The following is a 25,819-nucleotide window of genomic DNA, read 5'->3' as shown; positions in this document are numbered from 1 at the left end:
CCTGCCACGGACCTCTTCGCCCTAGCTCGGCTTGGGTTTCCTCTTGGAGTCTTTGGGGTTCATCTTCAGCTGCAGGCCTTCTCAGCACGACACAATTCACAGTCCACTGTGACGTAACTTCGGTCCACTTGGACGTAACTTCATTAATGCGGTTTGGATTGATCAAGAGGGTTGGCCACAGGCCTCTTACCATGAGACTGGCCTAACGTGTCTCTGGTCTCCAAACGCCCCTCCAGCCAGTCTGTCTTCAGCCTGTTCTGGTGGAGTTAAAATGCCCCCTGATTGCAGGGCTAACTCAGCACATCTGTGAATGGTAAGCTGAGACACCTGAGTGGGGCGGGGTCTCTATGACACAGCTTTTAGGGAAGTACCTCCCATCCAGCACCACACCCCTTGGCTGCCTTTGCCTGCCTTTGTGGCCACCACGTGGCCATGTGGGGCACTGCTCAGCGGCTGGGCCACCACAGTGCGCTTCCGTGTATGTGTCGCTGCCTTTGTGTTGACGTGCGGTGTGTGCCCGTGCTTGTCTGTGTGTGCGCATGTGTGTGCGTTTCCGTGTACATTTGTGCGTGCTTGTGCCGATGGCGGAGCTGTTAAACGTCTTACCTGTGCGTGTGTGTGTGTGTGTGCGCTTCTGTGTGTGTGCGCTTACGTGTATGTGTCACTGCCTTTGTGTTGAAGTGCGGTGTGTGTGCGTGCTTGTATGTGTGTGGGTCTCCGTGTATGTTTGTGTATGCTTGCGTGTGTGTTCTTACCTGCGTGTGTGCCGATGGTGGAGCTGTTAAACGTCTTACCTGTGTGTTGGCAGGTAGGCTTATTTCTTCTGCCTACCTTTCACAGCGGAATAATAATTCTAAACTCTCTGTTAGTGAACTCGGTCCTGTTATCTGATCTAATGCTTCACAGTGCCACTAGGCGCTGCATCTGCCAGATACTTCTCAGTGGCCTGAACTGCATCACTTTTTGCTTTCAGGAACTAAACAAACACTGCCCCGTACACACATCTGTGAAAGACTGTGAAAGACTATGGACTCATTTTTTACTGGATCCGTTGGATCTGGGTTCACCAGCTCAAGTGGTGTCTTTACCTTATCATAGCTGACATGACAAACATCTACATCACGGCTACATCGGTTTGCAAGTAGTACACCCCCTTACATACATAAATATCAAACCTTTTGCCATCCGGCGCCACTATGACATCTTTACCTTCGTCGAAGAACACTTTGGCACCGTGGGCGGTTGCAGACTTCACTGAGTGCCGTAATGATCTGCTCGGCTCGGATAACGTGTTCTGCTACAGTCTCGTTGTCAGCTTTCTACAGCGCAGTCATTGTTATGTACAGGGAGAAAATCTGGGGCCTGCCTTTTCCGATGTAGTGTTCTCTTAACACTTTGAGACTCTCTCGCCCCTTGTTCTTCGTGTCTCTGAATATCAGTCCCAAGCCCGTATTGTCAAGTAGCAGCTCCAATGCGCAATAGACGTCCGCATTCAGCTTGTCATCTTTAGCCTTTTCTTCCCCTGTAAGTGGTCCAGCGGGCTCTTTGAGGATTGTCTGCTTCAGCCCCCACTCAGCACATCATCCTTTCTTCCCAGAGCTCATACTCTTCTGCTCTTCTATCAAACGTTGGCCATTTACTCTTGCTTCTGTTCGCCATGGCTTTTATGTGTTTGTTGCTCAGTTTTGCTCCTTTTCAGCCTAGCTTTAGCTTCCCGGTACTCCCGATGCTAAACTAGCTCTTTCGACGCACGTGACGGTCAAACTTTAGAATCACTCTCGGTTGCTGGGCCCATAACCTGTTGGCAGGTAGGCGTATTTCTTCTGCCTACCTTTCACAACGGAATAATAATTCTAAGGAATGAAACGAATGTTCAGACGTTTATTGGAAAAACTGTGCACAACATGCTACTCTCCGTGAGAGTCAGGTACCAAGGGAAGAGAAAGGGAACATCTCACTTCTAAAAGATGTCAGTCACACGTGACTCCATGCCCTATTTGGCGCAACAGCGCCTCCTCCTGGACAAATACAGCTACATGCATTCATACATTTATCCACTCTGTGTGTGTGTGTGTGTGTGTGTGTGTGTGTGTGTGTGTGTGTGTGTGTGTGTGTGTGTGTGTGTGTGTGTGTGTGCGAGTAACTGGTGCGACAGGCCTGCTATTATAGTAGTAACATTGTAGCAGGCTTGTGGTTGTGGGGTTTCCACGCTAACAAGTTGAATTCAGAGAGCACATCATAGTCAATGGTCATTTATTAGGAGGTATTTACATCCGTGTCAAATGCAATCAATGCAATATTCTCTCTCTCTCTCTCTCTCTCTCTCTCTCTCTCTCTCTCTCTCTCTCTCTCTCTCTCTCTCTCTCTCTCTCTCTCTCAGACACATATTATTATAACACATAGGTGGCGCTATAACAAAGCCTGGAAGCCTGCCTTTCAACAGGCTGCAATTACCGCTAGAAAGGTGAAATATGCATGAAGCTGGTTATACATGCACCATTCATCATGATGAACAACATTCAGAGTCTGACCCAAATGGTCAGATCATTAAGACTGAATGCATGGCCACATCTTGACAAAACACCCACACTCACAACAGATTTGGTGCCGGAAATTGTAAAAGCTGCAAACCTGGCATACATGTACCAGGTGACTGTGGGACTATATGCTGGGAAATCCATAGCAATAAGGCCAAAGACGGCAGAGATATATTTTAAAGTGAAATATATGAATATCTCCGATGTTTAAACAGCTCTAACATTGCGTCAGAAACACGTAGGCTCAGCTGTCAAATATTGCTACTAAGAGGACATTCTTAGTAGTAGATTCAAAATAAAAGTGTAATGCATTTGGTTAAAGTTACCTTTCTGAACCACGGCCTCTCTCCAAGGCAGTCTAGGCCTTAAAGTGGCACACACGTAATTTCGCAAACATTCGTTTTGACCATGGGTTTTGACACAGTAAGCTTTAGAAACATTGTTGGTGATTGTTCTAATATGTTAACTTCCGGTAAACCGTTTTTTTAAGGCATACCAATGCCATATTACCATACCGACCAAGCTCACTATACCTCCACACACGGAATACTTATATCTCTCAAAAAATGGTGTGATCTGCCCATGGCAGTTTACACATCAATGTTGTGCAGTGGTATTTTTTTTCTTTATTTACCCAGGAAAAGATCCCATTGAGTTACAATAACTCCTGGCCAAGACAGGCGGCAAAAAGTTTCAGAATACACAAAGGACAAGACAACGCCACACACTACTTCACAAATGACACTACACACACTAGAATGCTAGATATTACACTTAAAGTGTAATTCTGGCGCAAATTGAACCCAGAATCTTTATTTTGAAAACCCATCAAATAAGCCTTCCAGATACCTTTTTAATTGAAAATCGAGTATTATAGTTTGCCGGGTGCAATGTTTGGCATCCATGTTGTTGGCTTGGGGCATTGAGTTTCGCTCCTAAATTGGCATTTTTTAACCACTAATATTGTTAAAAATAGCACCAAACCACTGCAGTGGCATGACTAGGGTCCCTACACATAAGACGAAGCACAAGCAACTTAGTTTGCAAACCCCGAATTTAAAAAAAGATAGTGAAACAAGCATTACCGGTAGGTCCGTGTTTACAGGAAGTCCACACAAGTCGATTGCCGAATGCGCCGGAGTTCAGTTCAAGGAGGATAGTAGAGGATAGAATTTGGAATTTATGTAATTTATATTTATAAATAATATATAGCAAGTGTTGACACGTAAATGAAAGGAATTGCATATGTATATGCAGTTACAAAATAATTGTTTGCTACAATTCAAGCATGGCACGTTGTTGACGGAAGACGCACTGCACACGTGATTGACGCATAGAGTGAAGGACAGCTCAAGCACCAGAGAAGACGACCCATCTGCAGCTTGAAGTCAAGAGAGAGATGGTTCGTGTTGAAAAGTGAAAATGAAAAGTTACACTCCAGAAACTTTCCATAGACTGCCATTGCGGTACAATGACCAATCTCTGGTAGACCAGTGGCTTATTGTTCTGAATATGGACATTGAGACGCCAATCAAGACGCTAATGCAGAAGGATCACCGTATCTGCAGCGCTCATTTTGATAAGGACGATTTCATCATTCCCAAAAGAGCTGCTGACTCAAAGAACCTAAAAAGAGTTTCATTGAAGAGGAATGCAATCCCTCGAGTGTGGCAAGTGGCTACGGATAGACTGATAGAAGTACGGATAGAAGTAAAGTTGTTTGCTTATTTTTCGTTAGATATGATTGTTCACAATTGGTGTGGGGGAGGATGCGTCACGAAACAAAGTTATAAGTCCTATAAGCCCTAACTTCATTCGAGGAAGTGAAAGATGATCTTGTGAGTTGTCCAGGTAGGCTAACCTCGATTTATTGTGTATAAGGATTTGTGGTGGGAATTTCCGGACCACGTCAATGATTTTCTGTGTCAACCGGGTAGAATAAAGTCATCAGAACGTTTAACAATTGCGGTCATATATTTGTGTAAAAACGGTACAAGACCATACAACAAACAATAAAACAAACGTTGCAAGGAGAAGTCCATCATCAGCTTCAACTGATAGATTACCATTTTATTAACCAAATGGTAAGGTAGTATTGGGGGGCAATGCTGCCCTGGCAATATGAATTCCTGGCTTTAGCCAATGAAATGGACTTCTCCTTGCAACGTTTGTAAAGTGCAATATGCATGAAACTTAGACATGCACCATTCGTCATGGTGAACAACTTTCCAATCGCAACCCATATGGTCAGACCATTTGGATATGATGCAAAGACCACAACTTGACCAAACACCAACACTCAAACTGATTCGGAGTTGGTAAAAGCTTCAAACTTGGCATAAATTTACCAGGTGACTCTGGGACTATTTGGTCTTACATTCATAAAAATAAAGCCAAAGGCAGCGGAAATGCAAACAGCATTGCAACATGTTTAAACAGCAGGCTCAGCTGTCAAATATGGCTATTAAGAGGAGATTCCACAATATACTCACGTCAAATTTCAAAAAAAGAAATATATATATATTAAAAAAGTCTGACCTCGACCAATGACATTAAGTAATGATTACTATCATTTATTCAATATGCAACCATACTCGTCGTATTGTAGTACCCTGTCATGATTGCATAGAACTATATTTTATCTTGGTGGTTAATGCAGAATATTCACGTATGGTTTACGTCTATATACGCCAGACGTCTCGTTTATTTATTTATTTCGTTTTTAAGTCTTTCGAGTCCAGAACAGAATTAGAAAACCAAAAAAATAGGGTTCTAGGACAGCGGCAACCTACGGTAGTGCAGGACCAAACTATTTGAGTTTCTTTATGTAATATATTGCTCCAGTCCAATGGGGGGCGATAGGGCATCGTGAAGCGCTTTTTAAACAGGCAATAAAATACGAGCAAACCGGAAGCACAACAGACCTACAAGCCGTCCCAGATGCGGCTGTTGGACTTGCCTCAATCTCCGGTTCAAAGATGGAACAGATGAGCCGTGGTCTGCTGCAAAACACATTCACGTGTGAATTATGTGGTTTGTCTACCCCTTTCACATACTTTGGCCAGAAACCGCCCAATACCAGAGCCATTGTGTAAGTTAAAACCGTCTTACTCAGTAGGAAGTTAACTCCAGATCTGTTAATTATAGGATATTGGATCGATACTTTACTACTCCATTCAAAGCGTTTACAAGTTGTAATAAATCTTTCCTATGCGCAATAGGCTGTTAGAGGAGTGTTTTGTGACCAAGGACCCTTTCAGTCCGGACAAGGAGAGGTTTCTGGTTCTGGGTTCTAATTGCAGCCTCTGCGGCAGCTCTGCTTGCGTCGGTTCGGTAAGAAGCGTCTCGTTAAAGATCATCTTCAAATTGGGGATTCGGGATTTCCTTGAAATAGTTTAAAGGGGACATATTATGAAAACAACACTTTTCCTGGGATTTGGGGTATTGTTTTGGGTCTCTGGTGCTCCCACACGCATACAAACTTTGAAAAATGTCTGTACAATGAATTTTTGAGTGAGATATGCATTTCTGATTCTGTACCCCGCCTACAGTTACCAAACGAGCGAGTCAGTCTCAGCGCCCCCTCCTAGGTAGGCAGGGGGCAAATTTGAATATTACCTCCAACTTCCCCACCCCCCTCCAATCAGATCGTAGCTAAGATTTTGTGGACCAGTGGATGTGCGCTGAGCGGAGATGTTCAAGCATTTCAGAAGCAGGGATATTCAATACAAAAATAGATTGCTTAATTTGTCAGTTTACCATGTGACTGCCTGGCAGGGAGTCCGGCGGAGCTGCCGCACTGCAGCCGAAGCTCTGGGGGCAGTCCGGCAGCTCACAGCCGAAGCTCTGGGGGCAGTCCGGCAGCTCAGCTCCGGGAGTACAATCCCTTTCTCCGCAGGAGCTGCCGGACTGCCACCGAAGCTCCCCCGCCGGACTGCCGCCAGAGCTTCGGCGGCAGTCCAGCAGCTCCGGCAGGGGAAACTCGGCGGCAGCTCCGGCGGGCGGCAGCTCCGGCGGGCGGCAGCTCCGGCGGGCGGCAGCTCCGGCGGGCGGCAGCTCCGGCGGGCGGCAGCTCCGGCGGGCGGCAGCTCCGGCGGGCGGCAGCTCCGGCGGGCGGCAGCTCCGGCGGGCGGCAGCTCCGGCGGGCGGCAGCTCCGGCGGGCGGCAGCTCCGGCGGGCGGCAGCTCCGGCGGGCGGCAGCTCGGCGGCAGTCCGGCAGCTCAGCTCCGGGAGTACGATCCCTTTCTCCTCCATGTCGCGGTTCAATATGGACTTCAGAGTGTCAAGGCCAAAGTTCATTTTCCCCCAATTCTTCTCAATCATGACCGAGATAACCCCCACTACGAGTCTTTACTTGTTGTGGAAGTACTAGACGTCAGACAGACGGCAGTCTTTATGATTCATACTATCATCCGAGGCGCACATAGCTTATGGCCGTGATATATTATATAAATACCTATATAATATTATTATTATATAGAGCTCTGGGAGTCCTCAAACGGTAACAATCACTTCTCCTCCATGCTGTGGTTCAGTCTGACAGCTCATTGGTCAATGGGCAGCAGCTCATTTGCATTAAAGCTACAGACACCAGAAACAGTGCATTCTGAAGGGACTGAAACAGGGGAATAGCGGTAGGCAAGATTTTCTTTCCTAGAAACTATTTCCAGCAAACCGCTTCAAAAACATGTTTTTTTTTGTGGAACTCGTATACTATGTTTACTTGATGGGGAAAACACCATAATATGTCTCCTTTTAAACGATCTGGTTCTGGGAATGTAATGGAGGCTGAAATTGCAATGGTTATTTTTTTAACTAAAACTATTCTTATGTCGTCCAGAACTGCAGTCTCTTCTACACCGCGCGTTTCTGTATGCGTTGTGTCAACAAAAACCTCCACCAGTTTCCCGGTCCAATCCAGAAAGAACTAGGCAAGAAGAACCCGACCTCCTTGCCAGCGGTCCCCTGACAACCCTTCCTGGCCAGCGGTCACCTGGGGACCCTTCTAGGCCAGCGGTCCCCTGACGACCCCCCCTGACATACAAACAACCCCTACGGACATACAGACGCTGTTTGGCTGTTAGTACTGCTCTAGTGTAAGGCTGGATTCAATGAGGCTGTTCATATTGGCAGTAATCATGAGATGAGGAGGTCTTCGTTGTAAAAAAATACGATTTATTAGTTGTTTCATTTGTTGTGTAAAACAAGATTATTAATTAAAATTGAAGGGAGAAAATGTCAATGAATTGAGATTTCAGGAATGCAGAAGCCAACATGCTGCTGTGCCTGGGTGTAAAGTTAAACAATGCATGCTTATTGGTGTGAGATAGTGTTTAGTTGGAGGTACATCTGGCTATACTGTATACCTATACCGTGAGCGTGGAGATGAGAGAACCAGATTCCTGTTTGTTGAAGCTGAATTAAAAAAAAACGTCTGAAATATCTTTTGGTGATAATATAGAATATATACATTTATACTGTTGCTCTGTCTCTCGCTGCCACTCAATGTTGGCCCAAAAAAGTGAAGACATTTCAGTGAGTTATTCAATTACATTTATTCACTTGGAAAGGCCCACACAATGTCACTTGGAAAGGCCCAGATAATGTAAATGCATTATCGAATTTGAAGTTTGGAAGATAAAGAACCAAGAACCATCTAGCTTTGGGCTATTTCAGTTTTTCTTTGGATCATTCATTGATGGTATGAACCTGAATATTCCTACTATGCACAGTTTTTTGTACCTATCAACCTTGTTGATCTTCGAATTGGGATATTTTCAATCGTGATTTAAACAATCAAACTAGTTGCATGGCAGTCATTAGATGCCGAGTCTCATGCAGTTCAAACTATTCATAGCAGGTTACGCTGGCAGAGGGCTGGGAGGAGGCTGAACAAGGGGCGGGAACATGTCTGAACACCAGTGATATTGCTTCTCTGTTTAAATAGTTCCGACGCCCTCCTCTCCACTTGTAGTTGTGTTTGTGTTTCAATCGCCATGTTGGCTCGGATAACCTAACGTGTTGTTTTTCTGCCCTCTTTACTACCTGACAGCGGCGGCGTTTCTAAAAGCGGACGGAGACGCGCTTTCTTCTCAGCGCGGACAGGACTCCCACATAATGATCCTCAATTCGGATTGCATTTGAAGATATAATTTTTTTTTTGGGATCCTGCGTAACGAATACTGAAGGACTGTTTTTTTTCTGTTTTTGTTGCATTTGTGCAACATAATGTCCGATGTTCGCCTGTCGAATGCCAGTCCGACCTTGGAGAGGGGGGTCGGGGACGCGCGTCCAGCCGAGCCAGCGAAGCCCTCCGTCTGCCGTAACCTGTTCGGTCGCTCGGAGCGGGAGGGCTTCGAAAAGGACTGCAGGGCGACTATGCACACTGCGCAGCGGGCTTTCGCGGAGAGGTGGGATTACGACACGGTCGAAGATCAGCCTATTTCCACGAGAAGTCTTGAGTGGGAGCCCGTCGAGTCTCCCCCGGAGTTCTACGTAAGACCGGCGCACAAGCGACCTTGTCCCCGTGGGATGTTCGACCCACCTGGAAGCGACTCCCGGCCAGAACCCGGGCAGGACGGGATACTGCTGAACCGTGAGCCGGTGAAGGGTTCGAGGAAAAGGCGAGCCACACCGTTAGGTAGGCTTATATTCTCCAGGTTGTTCACATATTTGATAGTGTTAGGCTGATTTTCCAAGCCGCAGCACACACATTCTAAATTAGATTTAATTTAGATAATGTGTTACTTTGCTGTGGGCTTTTTGGTTTGGGGTTTTAGGGCAGTTGGCAGAACCGCAGTTAACCAGTTTAAATGTAAATGGACTACTTAGTTTGCAGTGCTTGTGTGACGCGTTTCCTGAACCCCGTTTGTGGATGTTTCTTGCTCTCAATATTAAACCAGAGCTTTAATCCTCTCTCTGTGAGATGGTTGTTTGTCTGGGTGCCAAACTAAACATTACCTGTCGGACGAGGATGAGGACCGCGACCAGCCTGACCCCCTCGGATTCCCGACCCTAACGCTCGCCGAACAGACCCCGAGAAAGCCTGAGAGCCAAACCAACTCCAAATGGTACGACTTCACATCCTTTTGACCAGGAACCCTCGTATATACAGAAACCTTAAGGTTCCTTTGGTAATGGAGTCACCGTGAGGGATGGTTTTTAGCAATTGCTTATCCCTAGGGCTTTTGTAATGGTGTAATACAAATGTATCCAATCTCACAGTGTGTGTGTGTGTGTTACATACCCCTACATGTCTTTCAACAAGCAGTGTGTCTCCTCTATCCGGCAGAACTGTGGTGGATACTGGAGGAGGAGAGAGAGGGAGAGGAGTCTCGGCAGCCTCTCTGCGAAAGGAGGAGGAGGAGGGTCAAGCACTGAATATATACAACTGTTCAACTTTCGGCACTTGTCATCAAAATTGCCTCAAAAGCAGACCATGTAGCAGCGTGCAAATGGATTGTTTTTCCTTTTTGCGCAGATATTTCCTACCTTTGTTTCAGATGTAGCACATCATTTTGTAACTGGCTTTTCATAAAAGTTCTGTTATTTGACTATGGTGAGACTGTAAATTGTAAGTGCTGCGGGGAAATTGCAGTGCAAATTGAATTATGATTTAGCAGAGCAATAGACTTGGAATGTCAGGGTAGACAGAAGTAAAATGTATTTTTTTTGCATAGCTTTATTTGTCCAAGGGGATATGGTCGGTTTTTGGTCCCAATTTAGTAGTTTTATAGGCTCTGACTTGGGAAACACTGGGGCATACTGCTGGGACCAGCAATGGAAAAATAATGTTTACAGACAAATCATGTCTCCTTTCGTCATATTGAATGACGTTTTTATGCGTGCCAATCATATCATTCTCTTTCTAATTTGCTAACGTTTTGCGTGTTTTGTGTTGGCATGGCCGGACTGCAGAGAGATCTAGAAGAATCATCTCTTGTTTTCCAAAACGACTCATCAATATGACCAATATTACTCCCCTTCTAGGAACCCCTCATACCAGCAAAGTTACACAGTATGACTGGTAAAAAAAAAATTTTGGTGGAATTCATGTAGAACATGAGATTGCACTATGTGTGTGTGTGACACTGAGAAAATTATACTAACTTATTTATCTTGAGCTTTTGTCGGTGTACAAGATGGCTTGCCAAAGTGACTTGAATGTGCTTTTTCATAAATTGTTTTCCTTATTTGTTTATGAAGGTAAATAAATGGTTGCAAAACTGAGCAATATTCGATTTACACATTTATGAAATATCAGTCTTTCTAAAACCATAATACTCTAGCTCTAACTTAATGCACAATGTCTTGAAATTTGTGGGAGTGCTTGTGAGAAATGATAACCATTTTACAATCACAGCAAGATTCTATGCTTGAGTTTTTTCTTCAAATTAAATCGAATCAACAAATAACGCAATCCACAATGCATATCAAATTACGCTTTAATAAACTTGGCTGAACATTTTGAGGACAGACGTCCGTGTGGACATGCATACAGACATTCTCTGGTGGAATGAGCCCCACTGTTCGAGTGGAAAACAAGGGCGGGGCTAGAACACAAAAAAAACACGGACAAGGATAGCCACTGAGCAGAGAGGACTCCCTATCCTCTCACCCATTCTCCTCTCATTTCACTTTACTCTCCTTTTTGCTGTGAAAGACGATTACATACTGTTCTCTTTTCAGAAAGGGACCCTAACCCTCTTTTAAGAGGGAAGCGTGGGATCACCACGACCGTTCAGAGGTCAAGTGGTTGTGGGACAATTTCATCTTCATTGTTCAAGCATAGACCTCGGTCATTTGTGGCTGCCCCCTGCAGGTTTTAAACCTTGAGTCATTCTGGGGCAGTGCCACAATATAGGTGTAGGTGTAGTATAAAATTCCAGTTTACCAGTTAATACGTGGGGGTGCCTAAGTTTGAGCATTACGTCATCAACCTGACTAACTAGATAAGTTAACCCACCTAGTGTAAAACACAACCACAGTCTAGATCAGGGGTGGGCAATAATTGTTAATCGGGGGCCACATAAGAAATTCTGAAGGCCTTTGAGGGCCAAGGAAATTCTGCCATGTCTTAACCATTATAAAAATATATCTCATATACTCTTATTTATAATTTATAAGTCACTACGAATGAATGTCAATGCAATTATGTTATTTTATTCACAATGTGCATAATAAAACTGCATATTGTAGTTTGGTTTACAAACAACTATCTATCCTTTCTAAAACTATATCTGTACCAAGTGCACTGAACTTTAACAGATGTATTGAAGTGCATCCACATTTGATAATGTAGCCATAACAACCAACAAATATAAAAAAGCAGGAGGAACTAAGTCTCTGATGGGCTTGAACAAGTGCATATGCTCTGCCTTCACCTCAAAGTTCCTTTCATTATACTCTTTAATGCCACGAGGAAGGTAAACGGCAGCGAGGTGAGTATGGATGTGTGGAGGTCTGTCTGGAGGTGCGGAGGTCTGTCTGGAGGTGTCTGGATGTGCAGAGGTCTGTCTTGAGGTTTTGTGGAGGTCTGTCTGGAGGTGTGTATGGATGTGTGGAGGTCTGTCTGGGGGTGTAGAGGTCTATCTGGAGGTGTGGAGGTCTGTCTGGAGGTGTGGATGTCTGTCTGGAGATGTGGAGGTCTGTGTGGAGTCGTGTGTTTTATAAATAACATCAAGCAAAAACACTATGCCCTTAACCATAAAACCTGGAGCATGGTACCCACTAGTCATAATCAAAATAGTTGTTATTTTGCAACAAAAATAAATAAATAACCACAATTAAATCTGGAAACCCATAACAGTTGTGGTTCAACATGTGGTTCAAGTTCAACTCCTCAAACATAACAATAAACCAACTTTCAAACAGCTTGTCAATCCGCATTTGTGGATCAGATCTAATACCCCACATTGTTAGACACATTGCTTACATTGAAATTATCTGGCTCACCATAACTGATAAAGTTGATAAAGAAATTGACTGGCTGTCTCACAGCCCTTCCCGAACGGGATACAATCTGTTGTGGCACCTCCGTTCCTGTAACCTGGGCAGTCCCTGTGCCAACAGCTACGAGGGGCTCCTCCACTGTCCAGTCCCCATAGGAGGGTCCCTCGTCCTGTTGCGATTGGGCATGAAGAGGGGAAGTAGGAGGGCAACTTGATGAGCCCGAGATCAGTTGCAGCGTATAACGTTTCAGTCTGTTGTAATGGAGTACTTGTGTCCGTCCGTCAGAGTCCAAAGGACAGGCAATACGATAGGTGAGCCCAAGTTCTCCTTGAGAGAAGCGGCGGAGACCCTGTATGGTCCCTTCCAGCGGGGAGCAAGTTTCATACGGTCCTCTGTGGGATGATGAAGTCACACCAGATTTCCTTCTGCATATGGTGTGTGACGGACGGCTCCATCATAGGACAGCTTTTGTTTCTCGTGTGCTTGAACACCGCTCTGTCTGGCACCAACCAACGTTGTCTCCAGCTTCCCTGCCATATAGGCAACAAAGTCTGCATGAGAAGAAGATAAGTCGGATGATACCTGTTGTATTGGCTTAACCTGTAGCTTACTACTTCGAGGGGTAATGGATAGACGTTAGTTTGACGTGTGCGTAATTGATTCAATGTCCAGAGAGCTCCTGTATCGTTGGCTATGCCAATCCTTTTATGGGCTTCAATAACAGTTCAAAAGATAATTGTTCTCATTCATATCAACACAAAAAAACGAATTCAAGAACACTAACGCGAACACGGTCACGAACACGGTCGAAAACTGTGTGGCCTTCCCCATTACACACCTGCCTCTCATCACCGGTTGCCAGGTATTTATAATATCCACCCCTGCAGTCACCAAGGCCACACCTCTGTAGCATTAATTAAATAGACAAAACAAACATAAATAGCAATTTGGCTCCAACACACCGGCCCCTAATTGAGAGTGGCAGGGGGGCATGAACAATTCAATGTAAAAATCTAAAAATGGAGCCAATAAATACACAAATTCATACAAACCCCCCAAAAAACAGAAATTCTCTGAATTAGTCTTTCAATTTGCAGCTTCTTGAAGCAGGCGTCTATCCAGTGCTGGTTTTAGTCTTTACTCTTGCGGAACGCACCCGTCCTTTCCTGTCAGGAAAGGTCACCCTCTTCCAAGCAACCAGGAAACACGTGGAGTTGTCGTGTCTGCGATAAGTACAATGTCTCCAGGGACAAGAGTCTCTCCTTACTTCACTTCTGCCGCTCCTGTAGTAAAGGCAAGTATTCTCTCAGCCAGCATTTCCAGAACAGGTCTGAGATGTATTGAACTTGTCTCCGTCTGTTTTTGATGTAGAGGTCCACTATGGCGACACATTAGTGCCATAATTCACTAATGTGATAAAAGATGCATTCGGGCGTATTATATTATTCCACACGCGTAGATATTAACTGCGAGCGCGCAAATTATCTCTGCGCGCGCAAAACAGCCTCTCGCGCGCGCAAATTACCTCAGCGCGCGCAAAACCTCTCGCGAAAGATGTTTTTACGCTCTTGCTCGAATTTAATTTTGGCACTATGGGGGAGGGAACCAAGGCAGGGCGGGCTTTCCTATGATTGGCCGTTTCTGAAGCGCGATATTTGATTGACAGCCCTCCTCAGCCCTCCTCTCATTCAATTCTGAATCGTACAGTAAATGGCTGAAACGATAGTTACGTATTGTAACTCCAGATTCTATGAGTAGGCCCTATAGGCGCAGCCTTTTAAGTGTCGGCCTCATTGTCCTTTAAATAGCTGAAGACAAGCTGTTTATTGGGAGCAGAACGTCCGCCGGCGCCCGACTATATCTGCGAAATGCGGACGTCGTTGAGGCACGCCGCACGCGGACGTAATTGAGGCCCACGCTGTTGGTGGTCGGGGATTACAAATTTTTCAGTGCTACGGCTCACGCCTAGGCAGTGCCTAGGCGTGAGCCGTGAGCTATTTTGGGGCCCTAAGCATAACTCCTTTACGGGCCCCCCCCCCCCCCCCCCCCCCCCGAATTCCCCCTACCAGCCCCCTGTGCTGAATTGTTGACCGGGGGGGGGGGGGGGGAGTAGCAAACAATTGTTGATGGGGGGGGGTGGGGGTTTGTATACTTAAAACCAGAAGTATACAAGTAAGAATTTAATTTAATTTTTAATTGTTAATTTTTTTTTGGGGGCCCCCTCAGGACTTGAGGCCCTACGCGCAGCGCGTAGTGCGCGTTATGGGAGCGGCGGCACTGCGCCTAGGGATAACCCAATAGCGATGGCCTTAAAAGGCTGCGCCTATACTCATAGAATCTAGAGTTACAATAAGTAACTATCGTTTCAGCCATTTATTGTACAATTCAGAATTGAATGTGAGGAGGGCTGTCAATCAAATATCGCGCTTCAGAAACGGCCAATCATAGGAAAGCCCGCCCTGCCTTGTTTCCCTCCCCCATAGTGCCAAAATTAAATTGAGCGAGAGCGTATAAACATCTTTCCCGAGAGGTTTTGCGCACGCTGAGGTAATTTGCGCGCGCGAGAGGCCCTCATTGAATTTCAATTCAATGAGGGCCTACTTTGCTACAAACACACAAAAAAACGTTGTTACATTACATCATTCTTAATGTTAAATAAAAAAAAATACAAAATTGCAAGAGATTCACAATTCATTTTGTAAACGACTGAAATGTCTTATATTTGCCCATGTGAAGGTGTTTCAGCTGGTAATAGACACTGGATGGGATATAATCTATGTAATTTGTTACTCATGAATGTTCTCAACTAATTTTAAGGCATATAAAACATTTCAGTACCAAGATCCGGCTTCAGATCATTTTCTGGCCGGAGGGAAACGACTGAAATGTCTTATATTTACCCATGTCAATGTGTTTCAGCTGGTAATAGACACTGGATAGGATATCATCTATGTAATTTGATACTCATGAATGTTCTAAACTCATTTTAAGGCATATAAAACATTTCAGTACCAAGATTCGGATTCAGATCATTTTCTGGCAGGAGGGAAACGACTGAAATGTCTTATATTTGCCCATGTGAAGGTGTTTCAGCTGGTAATAGACACTGGATGGGATATAATCTATGTAATTTGATACTCATGAATGTTCTCAACTCATTTTAAGGCATATAAAACATTTCAGTACCAAGATTCGGCTTCAGATCATTTTCTGGCAGGAGGCAAACGACCGAAATGCCTTATATTTACCCATGTCAATGTGTTTCAGCTGGTTATAGACACTGGATGGGATATAATCTATGTCATTTGATACTCATGAATGTTCTCAACTCATTTTAAGGCATATAAAACATTTCAGTACCAAAATTGTACCGGCCTACGTCATCCATAGTAATCCATTCCAAACCTACCTGGCAACAGACGATCGCGTCGGGCGATCGCGTCGAATGACGTTGGAAGGTTCTTGAACATTCGCAAACTCGTTCATTGAGCGCAACAAGACAGATAACACTTATTTTACAAATTACATTTATTAGCGTTCCTAACTTTATTTGTATTGTATTGCATTGTATTTATCATTTCCCTACACAGTAATAGCTAAATGTTACGGGATAACGTGAATAATAATAATAAAAAAGATTTACCAGTTATTAAATGCCTGCTCACCTATCTACCCATCTATCTATCTATTATCTATCTATCTGTCTATTAGCCTACCTATAATCTATTCTCTAAATTAAATTAAGGAAATTCAATTAACACAAGCTAGTGTAACCGGTCTGGCTCTGCGTTGTGTGTTGTGAAATGGAGTAGGACACAGGGACTTGGTGTGTCACTTTAGCCGAACTGTAGCGATAGTGGCGTATTTATTTCTGAATGAAATAAATGCACAAATAATGCAGCAGCATTAGTACACAGGACACTGCAGCACGTCAATCTCCTCACAGCATTAAAACAACAAGTCAGCCTGGCCAGAAGTGCCTTACAATACATATATTAAAATATATGAAGTCACAAAAGTTCACAATACAGACACACAAATTCAAATCCACCTGAAAACTATACACCACCAGCTAATTAATATTTTATATTAAAATAAAGTACAACATGGGAGCAACATTAACATACCTGAATGAAATAAATGCACAAATAATGCAGAAGCATTAGTAGGCCTACACAGGACACTGCAGCACGTCAATCTGAAATGGCGGGAAACGAACAATGAACAGGCTGCCGTCACTGTGTGTGTATCCTCAAGTGCTGCTAAACAGTGCGCTAGCTAAATAGTTCGCTAAAACACTCAAAACTCTTGCTAAACAAATACACAGGAACACATGAACAACACCAACAAGCACAGAATCACACCATAACTCTATCTCACCGTTTACACTGGTTATTTTCTCATTAGCAATTTTAGAACAGAAAGCTGCACAGAGCAGAGGAAAAACACTCACCTCCTCACAGCATTAAAACAACAAGTGAGGAATGGCGAGCGCAACGGAAGAAAATGACGTCACGATCGAAACTTCAAAATAAAATAACAAAAGCTCCCGAACGATCTATTTACAGAATATATCACGAAATACAAGTAATAAATAAAACATGAGGGAATTTTGGTGGAATGCATACATACATCTTATGTACCTGCTACACTAGCTAGACTGATACACATTAAACACTCAGTTTACTAGCTAAATTCGATTAAACAATTAAATGCGATACAAATATAAAGTAAAAACAAGTGTTATCTAGCGATCCGTTATCTGTATTTTATTATTTCATCTTCGGCAACATGAGCGCGATTGAAACCTGCCCGGCAACGGACAACCCCTACGTAATCAATTGTCCGTTGCCGGTACAATTTTCGCCCCCGGTACAATTTTAACGTGACAGCGGCAGACTTTATTATGGTCCATGCAGTGGACTCTTGGTGATGACGTGTTACTTACGACGTGATGACGTATGTACAAGAGCCCAGAGTTATGGACTCGAGTCAGACTCGAGTCATGAATTTGATGACTTTAGACTCGACTTGACTAAATCTAAAAAGACTTGCACCTCGACTTGGACTTTAACATCAGTGACTTGTGACTTCACTTGGACTTGACCCTTTTGACTTGAAAAGACTTACTACTTTCCTCGAACCTAAAGATTAAAATGTATGTTTACACAACACTGACCGCTCTATCTCCCTTTGCACGTGACCTGTGTGCGGCACGACATCCAATCAAATTAGATCCACGTTGTTTCTATATGATACATACATGACACACACACCCGCGCGCCAGTAGGCAAAAAGTGGAAAAGTGGATTTATTGCCTGATTCACGTCTTTGTTATCACTCCGTAAAAGTAGTCCGGTAAGCGTGTCCGGTTGCTTAGCGACGGGACATGGGTGTTTATTAATGACGTGTCCGCGCGCCTCCGAAATAACTGTAAATGAGTATGCTACTACTAGTACTTTTGCAGGCTGAACGTTAAAATACTTCTTAACTTAGAGAGATGGCATCTGCAGTAGTGCGCAATTGGACCTTCGAGGATTCCTGGTCACTAAATTCCCGTAAGACCACTCTCTCCCTCCAGTCTTGGCTGCGGACTCGCATCCAAATTCCTCTTGTTTGCGGCGGAGCTTAGGGTAAATATAAAGATCTGACGAGAAATTGACGTTGCTGCGCTGTCCTGCAACTTCTTAATTGAAGGAGCAGGCAGAGACAAGCTCTCTCCTGCTGTGCTTTCATTAAAATCCAATTTAAAATCCCCGATAGTGATAAGACATCCATTATGTCGCCGCCGCGGCCGGTCCAGAGATGTGTCAGGTGTGCGCGAGAGACATAACGGACACTTTTGTTACTGCCATGTATACAGTACATTCGGAACACATTTTAGGAACAGATCTATGCCGCAACATAGAAATCTATGTGGATCAGATGTGCCATGTAAACGCGGCTACTGTAGATTTGCAAAGCGCTGCTTACGTGGAACTCATCTCCACGACATTCCATTGTTTAGGTTCCATTGCTTAGGTTCCTTTGCTTATGTTCCATTGCTTAGGTTCCATTGTGTTCAACGCAGCTTAGCAAGCCACCAGCACCAGCAAGCCACCAGCAACAGAAAGTCCTTTCAACGTCACTGCACACGCTACTATTACATGTAGATTATTTTATTTTATTTAATTTTTGAGAGTGAGGATATCTTTTAAAAAGTGGTGACATGCTTGAAAAGGTTAAGCTTACACTTTTGAAATGAGTGTTTGAACAATGTTCTTCCAAAAAAAGGCTTAATAAATACAAATCTTAAATATTATTTCTCTGTTGTTGAAAGGACTCGAAAGGACTCGAAACTCAAACGGTAGGACTTGTGACTTGCCTGTCTTGACTCGGGACTTGACTCGGGACTTGACGGCAAAGACTTGAGACTAACTTGTGACTTGCAAAACAATGACTTGGTCCCACCTCTGCAAGAGCCTACCGTGGCCAGGCCACAGTTGCGACCATAGATATATATATATAGAACACTAGATACGTCAGGGACTCTCTAAATCGACGCCACTTCGACCTGGGCGGAACTTTACATCCTACGTCACTCGCTATGGGTGTGCATGTGTGCGCATAGCCGTCACTCGCGATGGGTGTGCATGTGAGAAAGGTTTTGGCTTTAGTGTCTATGGGTTGGTAATAACGGTTCTGATGATTTTTCTGATGGAAAAGTGGTCTTTTATTTCCATAATCTTTGTTCAGTGAACGCATGAACCCGTTTGTTAGTTAGCAGTTAAACAAAATGCGATCTCTTTGTTTACAGTTACCAACGACCAACTGATGATTGGGGGTTCGATTCCCTAGTGATGCAAGGTCTTTTCTTTCATTTTGGACTGCACACACATCGCGAGTGACGGATACTCGCACAATGTACACACATCACTGTCTTTACAATTTCTAGGCAACCGAAGTTTAAAGATTGTCAAGTGGTTAACTCTTGAAGCGTCTTAAGCGTCTTAGAGTACCATATTAAGCGCTATATACATTTTATTTATTATTATTATTATTATTATTGAATCGCATGTACTAAGACCTGATGGGTTAGTGGTCAGAGAACAACTCATTAATGCGGGGATAAGGGGTTTGATTCCTTAATGAAGCTAGCTTTTTTCTTTCATATTGGACTGGATGTTTGTATGCCATTTTTCGTAACTTGTAGTTTATGATGAAGAAATGTTACTGGGGTTAAGGTTAGTTTAACGCTAAGGGTAAGACACAAAGGGTTTTTGCAACACAATATTTCTTACAATAACAAAGTCCAAAGTTTTGATGACTCCAGTAGGAAACTTAAGATACCTAGAGAAATGCGTGAGTGCTCACAAAACATCAACAAGTCAGCAGTGTGGTCATTTCTGATATACAGTATCTGCGTCTGCGGATGCAGACGCAGACGTGGGAAGCAATAAGACGCACCAACACACAGTTGCCTGTTGCAAAATGGTTCAGAGTTTAATAGAAATAGTTAGGGTTAGCTGGTATGGCGTTATCTGGTATGGCTATAGTCTAATGTTAGCTTAGTTTGTGTTGTTTCGTCATGTTAATCGCTAGTAATATTAAGTCATTTGTAGAAATATAGCCTATCATCACAGACTGTAGGAATGTCACCCACCCTCCATCGCGTACGACACTGACGCTCGTAATCTGTAGTGCAAGGGAATTCGTGCACACATCCCTGAGACAAACGACTACGCGCACACATGCAAACCCATAGCGAGTGACATAGGACGTAAAGTCCCGCCCAGGTCGAAGTGGCGTCGATTTAGAGAGTCCCAGATACGTCACGGCAATGTTGAGCTCCGGTCGGCTGACGGCCACCGCGGCGGCCATCTTGAATGGGTCAGTCAATAGCACTAGGCCGCTGCCTAGTGTATTACACCATATGGAAAATTCATACAAACATGTAGCAGATTTGAGCGGTGATTGCTCAGTTGATGGAAAAACATCATAGTTTATATTCCATGTTTGATTTTAAGTGGTAGGAAGATTTTTTCCCTCTATGTTATACAAAAAACACACTTTTTAACACATGACATTTAACTTGCCACTGATTATATCTACTATCAGAAATGTTTCTGCTGGACTCCGATGAACATTTTATTTCTCAAAAGTAAATATCTTATCCATTTAGCTTATAACTCTCAAACCACTCTAACACTGCATCATACTGGATTAGAACCAGCAACCCTCCAGACTGAGATACAACTGGAACTATTGATTGAATTTATTTCAGACATACAAATTATATATGAAACTATTCATACAAATTAAATATGTGAAAAATACAAAACAAAAAGAAAAGCACAAAAAAAGACAGAGACAACCAGCGACAGGAGGAGGGACAGGTGATTGTCGATGCCAAACTGGCTTTCTTGGACATGGCTCCCCAGTGCAAAGACGTCCTCTGTCCCGATTTCCTCTCTGACAAAGTGGGCTACAACAACCTCATCAGGGGCTTTCCCTGGAGAGTGTTGACGTATTGCCCTCTACGCAGCTCTCACCACCTTCAAAAAGAGAATTAAAAAATGTTAAATCTGTGACTGTATGAGAGGATGGGTTGGGCTGTTGGGCATTGTTGGGCAGCATGCTAGCTGTGTATATAGAGGAGCTGATGGATGTTTTTACTGACCTTTACAGTTCCTTTTGAACGAATCATCAGCCCACCGTTATTACGAAGTTCCAGCAGATGGTAGCTCAGGTCAAATGGGACCACTACAGCATCTGTCACCAGGCTGGCACGGCACACATCACAGGACAGGCTGCGAAAAATACACACACATCGTGTTTTCCTTATATGAATAGAGGAGACATGAGTGGTAGAGTAGGAAGGATATCAAACCCAACACAGGGCTACTTAACATTGAGGCAATTAACTTATTCCATAGTTATAGTAGACCACACACAAAAACGCCACAAAGGGATATGACCAATTGTCTTGCTCCCTTTTATTTTTTCAATATTTAGATTTTATTTTTTTACCAACTCAATTGCACTTACCATTCTCTGTAAACCCTACAGATGGTTGTGAGTGAAAATCCCAGTAGATCAGCAGTTTCTGAAATACTTAGACCAGCCCATCTGGCACCATGAACCATGCCATTTAAACTCAAGCTAGGGTTAAGGGGGAGCAAATCATTAGGGGTCCAAGCCAACAGGTTGGAACCCTATTGTTTTTGTAAGGATTTTTATTTTTATACTTCCTACCAAGAAAGTGGTACCACAGCCCAGACCGTAAATGGTGCCGACATGCCAATTGCATGACTAGATCCAGGTCCGTGAAGACTATTCAGACGACAAAATCCAGACACGCCGGTCCCTAGGTGGCGCTATACCAAGGAATACGCGTTTGGGGCTATAACTCCCACACCGAACCTCCCACAGTCCAAAAACTTGTACGCACATATTCACTGGAGTCTGCTGCATCTTTTGGCATAGGCCACGCCCATTTGCGTCTATGAATATTTTTCGCTAAATCGCGAAAACCGCAAAACCGTTTTTTCCCTACTCCTCCCACATTTCTTGACCAATCAACACCAGACTTTGCTCACGGCATCTTCAGACGCACACGCAAAGAATGCATGGAACACTTTTTTGATCCGACTTTCGACGACGAAACGGTAGCGTTTGGAATATTGGTATATTAGCTAAATTAGACGTGGAAAATCAAAAATCCAAAAAAATCCAAAAGTAGACATCGGATCGAGTCCAAATTTTACACACATGTTGGTGCTAACCTTATTGTCGTTCGAAAAAAAATTCGGAAAATTTCGCCATAATTTCGCCATTAGGGGGCGCAATAAACGAGGAAATTGTATATCTTCTACAAAATTTCGCCGCGAAAACGCTACACTGACTTCTCGCTACTCCTACCACAGTCAAATCCTTTGTATCCACAGGTTCAGGGTAGCGTTTTAAACACATGCTTCGCGTTGTGCCGGCGAAATGCACATTTCTTGTCGCGTTGTGCCGGCGAAATGCACACTTCTTGGACCCCTGCATAACTGCTTGCAGTTCTAGTTTCACATTGTAATGACCTCCTTGGCAAAAATAGTTTCAGATGGGGTCAGCCCTTTGTTTCCACATTTCTAGAACATTTTCAAAATTTGGTCTGGTGTTAGGGTAAGGGATGGGGGGCAACGTGACCATTAATTGAGTTTGATAACAATATTTAGGCTATTCATTTCTATTTAACTGCTCCCCCTTCAGTATCACTTTGTTTCCCTCTTGTTTCCGAAAGTTTTGTCTCTGTGACAGCGGGAGTCAGTCTAAAGTCAGATGATCACTTTGAAGTCAAACAGTAATATTATAAAATAAAGATCTCTCTGACTAACTCTGTCAATCAGTCTGTCAGTCTGTCAGATGGAAAAAAAAAAACATTGCCCCCGCCATACGAAACGGTTAAACGTGTAGGCCTACATGAAAACATTGCAGTCGTGTAACCGTTAGACATGTTTGCATACGTTCACACCCCTAAACCATACATAGTTAAATAGGAAAAAAAGGTTACCAAACTTAAGTTACAGGGGAAATTGAATTGTGTAAATATTAAACTAAGCTGACGTTTAACCAGCGTGTTACTAGCGCGAACGATTCACTTTCACCGTAGTTCTCCACAATGTAAGCTAGCTAATGATGACTAAAACATTTACTTACAATTTTTTATCTCACCTGTGGAAAGTGATTCCCTCTCGTCTGGTGTGTACTGAACGACGGTGTACACACCCGAAAGCAGCACAATGAACTGGCATTGTTGTTGTTTTTTGGGAAATGAGAGATGTGAACACATATATCTATGGCTGTCTGACAGTCCAAGACCCACACAAGATGGCGGCTCTGTGTGCCGCGGCTGAGAGGGGCGTGGCGTATCTAGATTTACTGTCAGGAGTGCGGTCAGAATATGGCCGGTAATAGTGCATTTGTTAGCGGGTCAACTACGTTTCGTATCGAAACATTAAAAAAGCTGTCTAAATAACCCAACATGACGTGACAAGTGTGTAGAGAAAGTGGCCCCTCTCCCAGTTACATTTCAGCGACAGGCAGTGACAATAAGGTTCTCTAAGGAATCGGAAATTATCTAATTTAATGTCGCATCCAAAATTGCCAAAGAGGAGTTGCCATTCACTAAATTTAAATCCGAAATCATTCTCATGAAGAAAAATGGATTAACCGTCAACCCGACGTATAGCAATGAGATAGGCGACACCTTAAGTAATAGGCGACACCTTAAAGCAAAAGACAGCTGCGGACGTCGGAAACGCCACATAGGCCTACATGTCCTTCATGATTGACGGCGACACAGACGTCTCTACCAAAGAGTGTGTGATCGTCTACAGCCGCATTTTGCGCAAAGGGAGACCGGTCAACATTTTAATTCTGTAATACTTTAAGCACAAAAAAAAGTTTTGGTTTAGTTTGAAATGTTCAATTTCAGCTCAGTGAAGCACTTTAAACACCTTTTTCTTTTTTATTTATAATTGTGCTTCAAATAAAGACACGCCTTTCTCTACACCTTATTCTTGATTAAAAATCCTTCACATTATATGAAAGTTATGAACAGAGATATAAAGGTGACCTCATGGCGTCTGAAGCCCTGTGAAGCCCTGTTATATCTATGGTTGCGACAGCCAACGGCCACGGCCAGATGGCCTATGTGAGTGCAGGCCAGAGAAAAATGGGGCCATTTGAGCACGGTTAGGTGTGAAAACGGCCAACGGCCACTGCCAGATGGCCTAGTGTGAGTGCACCCTTATATTTACCCATGTCAATGTGTTTGAGCTGGTAATAGACACTGGATGGGATATAATCTATGTAATTTGATGCTCATGAATGTTCTCAACTCATTTTAAGGCAAATAATACACTTTCAGTCAGTTGGACCAATGAATGTTTTCAATTAATTTTGAGAAGAAAAACAATTCTTCTAAAATCTATAATCTGGGAAAACAATGCATAGTAAGAAAATACATGTTTTATTGTATAAAATAGACACACAGAAATAATTTCGATTACACTGGTTTAAAAACATAAAGAAGGATAATTGACTCACGGACAATAGTCCTGTAGTGCTATTGACTAGCCTATGACTGATCAGACGTCGATCCCCGTACAACGTCAATGTCTTGTCACCTTAAAATACATATCTGTGTTAATACAGCGGACAATAGTCCTGTAGTGCTATTGACTAGTATGACTGATCTGACTTTACTGCCGCACACACGTTTCGAGGCGATATAGCCCAATATCATCCGACTGCAGACACAAATGGGGGCGTTCCCGTGTCGTGGGCGTTCTTGTTCACGCAGACTAAAACGCCCCCGGCGTTCTAAAACGCCCCCCCGGCGTTCTCGTGTGGTGGGCGTTCTCGTTTACGCAGGCTGGAACGCCCCGTTCTTCTTCGTCGATCTAGTAGTATGGGCAGCATAGAACTGACGTTAGCGCCCCCTTCTTCTTTGATCTCGTAATACGGGTACGTTAGCCAGCTAGGCCTACAGAATGTTAGCTTACATTTATGTGTCAGATCTCGGCCCAAACTTTGCATCAAACTTGATGCAACACGATCATTACAGGGAGGCTCCATGATTGCTAAATCTAATGAGAATGTTTGGGTTGTGCAGTATGCCCTCATGTTCATTATCTTCTGGGTTAGTATATGTAGGGTATTTGGTATAAGTGAGATGTTTGATATACAGTTGTTTAAGAATATGCCCAAATTAAATAATGAATAGATTAAAATAACACTTGGGAAGTGTTATTTTAATCCAAGTGTTCACTTACTTTTCCCACTGAATGTTTTCAATAAAGACAAAATACAGTAATTGATCTGTAACAATTAACCTTACAACATACATCGTAGGCACAAATGTATGTTATACATCGTATAGAATTTGTCACAAAAACAAAGAAAGGAGTAATAAAATACCAGCATTTCTGGGCAGATACATTTACTACAGAATATGAACATTTACAAATGAAAGGGATTACAAAACAAGACATCCCAAATAAAACGAAAAAGGAGTAATAAAAACATTATGCTAGGTAGACATCTTGTATGACATACCTGCCATGTGCAACGTGCCTCAGCACCAGGCGTGCCCTTGGCCACCAATTCTTATTTTTCGAGAAGCCTTTGAGGCGTAGCGCAAGGCCACTGCCACAGCCTGCATTGTTGCAAAGCTTTCTAACAGTTATGTGTATGAGATCGTCTTTCTTAAGCTTGAGGTCCCGTGCCAAACTTTCATTTATATGTATTGAAGGGTGGAGAGGCTTGATTAGTTCTCGCAACGTTTTTGAGACCCTGTTGAA

General features: G+C 43.4%; 2 protein-coding genes across 5 annotated transcripts; both read left to right on the top strand.

The window, feature by feature from the left end:
- Positions 1 to 5,441: 5,441 nt before the first annotated feature.
- On the top strand, positions 5,442 to 7,979 carry cdpf1 (cysteine rich DPF motif domain containing 1). The gene is made up of 3 exons (XM_060050632.1): positions 5,442 to 5,628; positions 5,759 to 5,870; positions 7,378 to 7,979. The coding sequence occupies exons 1-3, from the start codon at positions 5,516 to 5,518 to the stop codon at positions 7,504 to 7,506; spliced, it is 354 nt and encodes a 117-aa protein (XP_059906615.1). The 5' UTR covers positions 5,442 to 5,515; the 3' UTR covers positions 7,507 to 7,979.
- Positions 7,980 to 8,760: 781 nt separating this feature from the next.
- On the top strand, positions 8,761 to 10,766 carry LOC132456283 (cyclin-dependent kinase inhibitor 1B-like). Of its 4 annotated transcripts, none has more exons than XM_060050630.1 (3): positions 8,761 to 9,177; positions 9,463 to 9,607; positions 9,829 to 10,766. In XM_060050630.1, coding segments are annotated over exons 1-3 (558 nt in total). In that variant the 5' UTR covers positions 8,761 to 8,765; the 3' UTR covers positions 9,830 to 10,766. The 4 variants fall into 4 exon arrangements, with proteins under 4 accessions (XP_059906613.1, XP_059906611.1, XP_059906612.1 ...); XM_060050628.1 differs by having other exon boundaries at positions 9,808 to 10,766; XM_060050629.1 differs by having other exon boundaries at positions 9,463 to 9,670; positions 9,808 to 9,929.
- The last annotated feature ends 15,053 nt before the right edge of the window (positions 10,767 to 25,819 follow it).

The sequence above is a fragment of the Gadus macrocephalus genome, chromosome 4, assembly GCF_031168955.1.
Source record: "Gadus macrocephalus chromosome 4, ASM3116895v1".
In the NCBI taxonomy this organism is placed as follows: Eukaryota; Metazoa; Chordata; class Actinopteri; order Gadiformes; family Gadidae; genus Gadus; species Gadus macrocephalus.
Note: the sequence above shows the minus strand (reverse complement) of the source record. Positions and strands in the feature narration are given on the sequence as shown.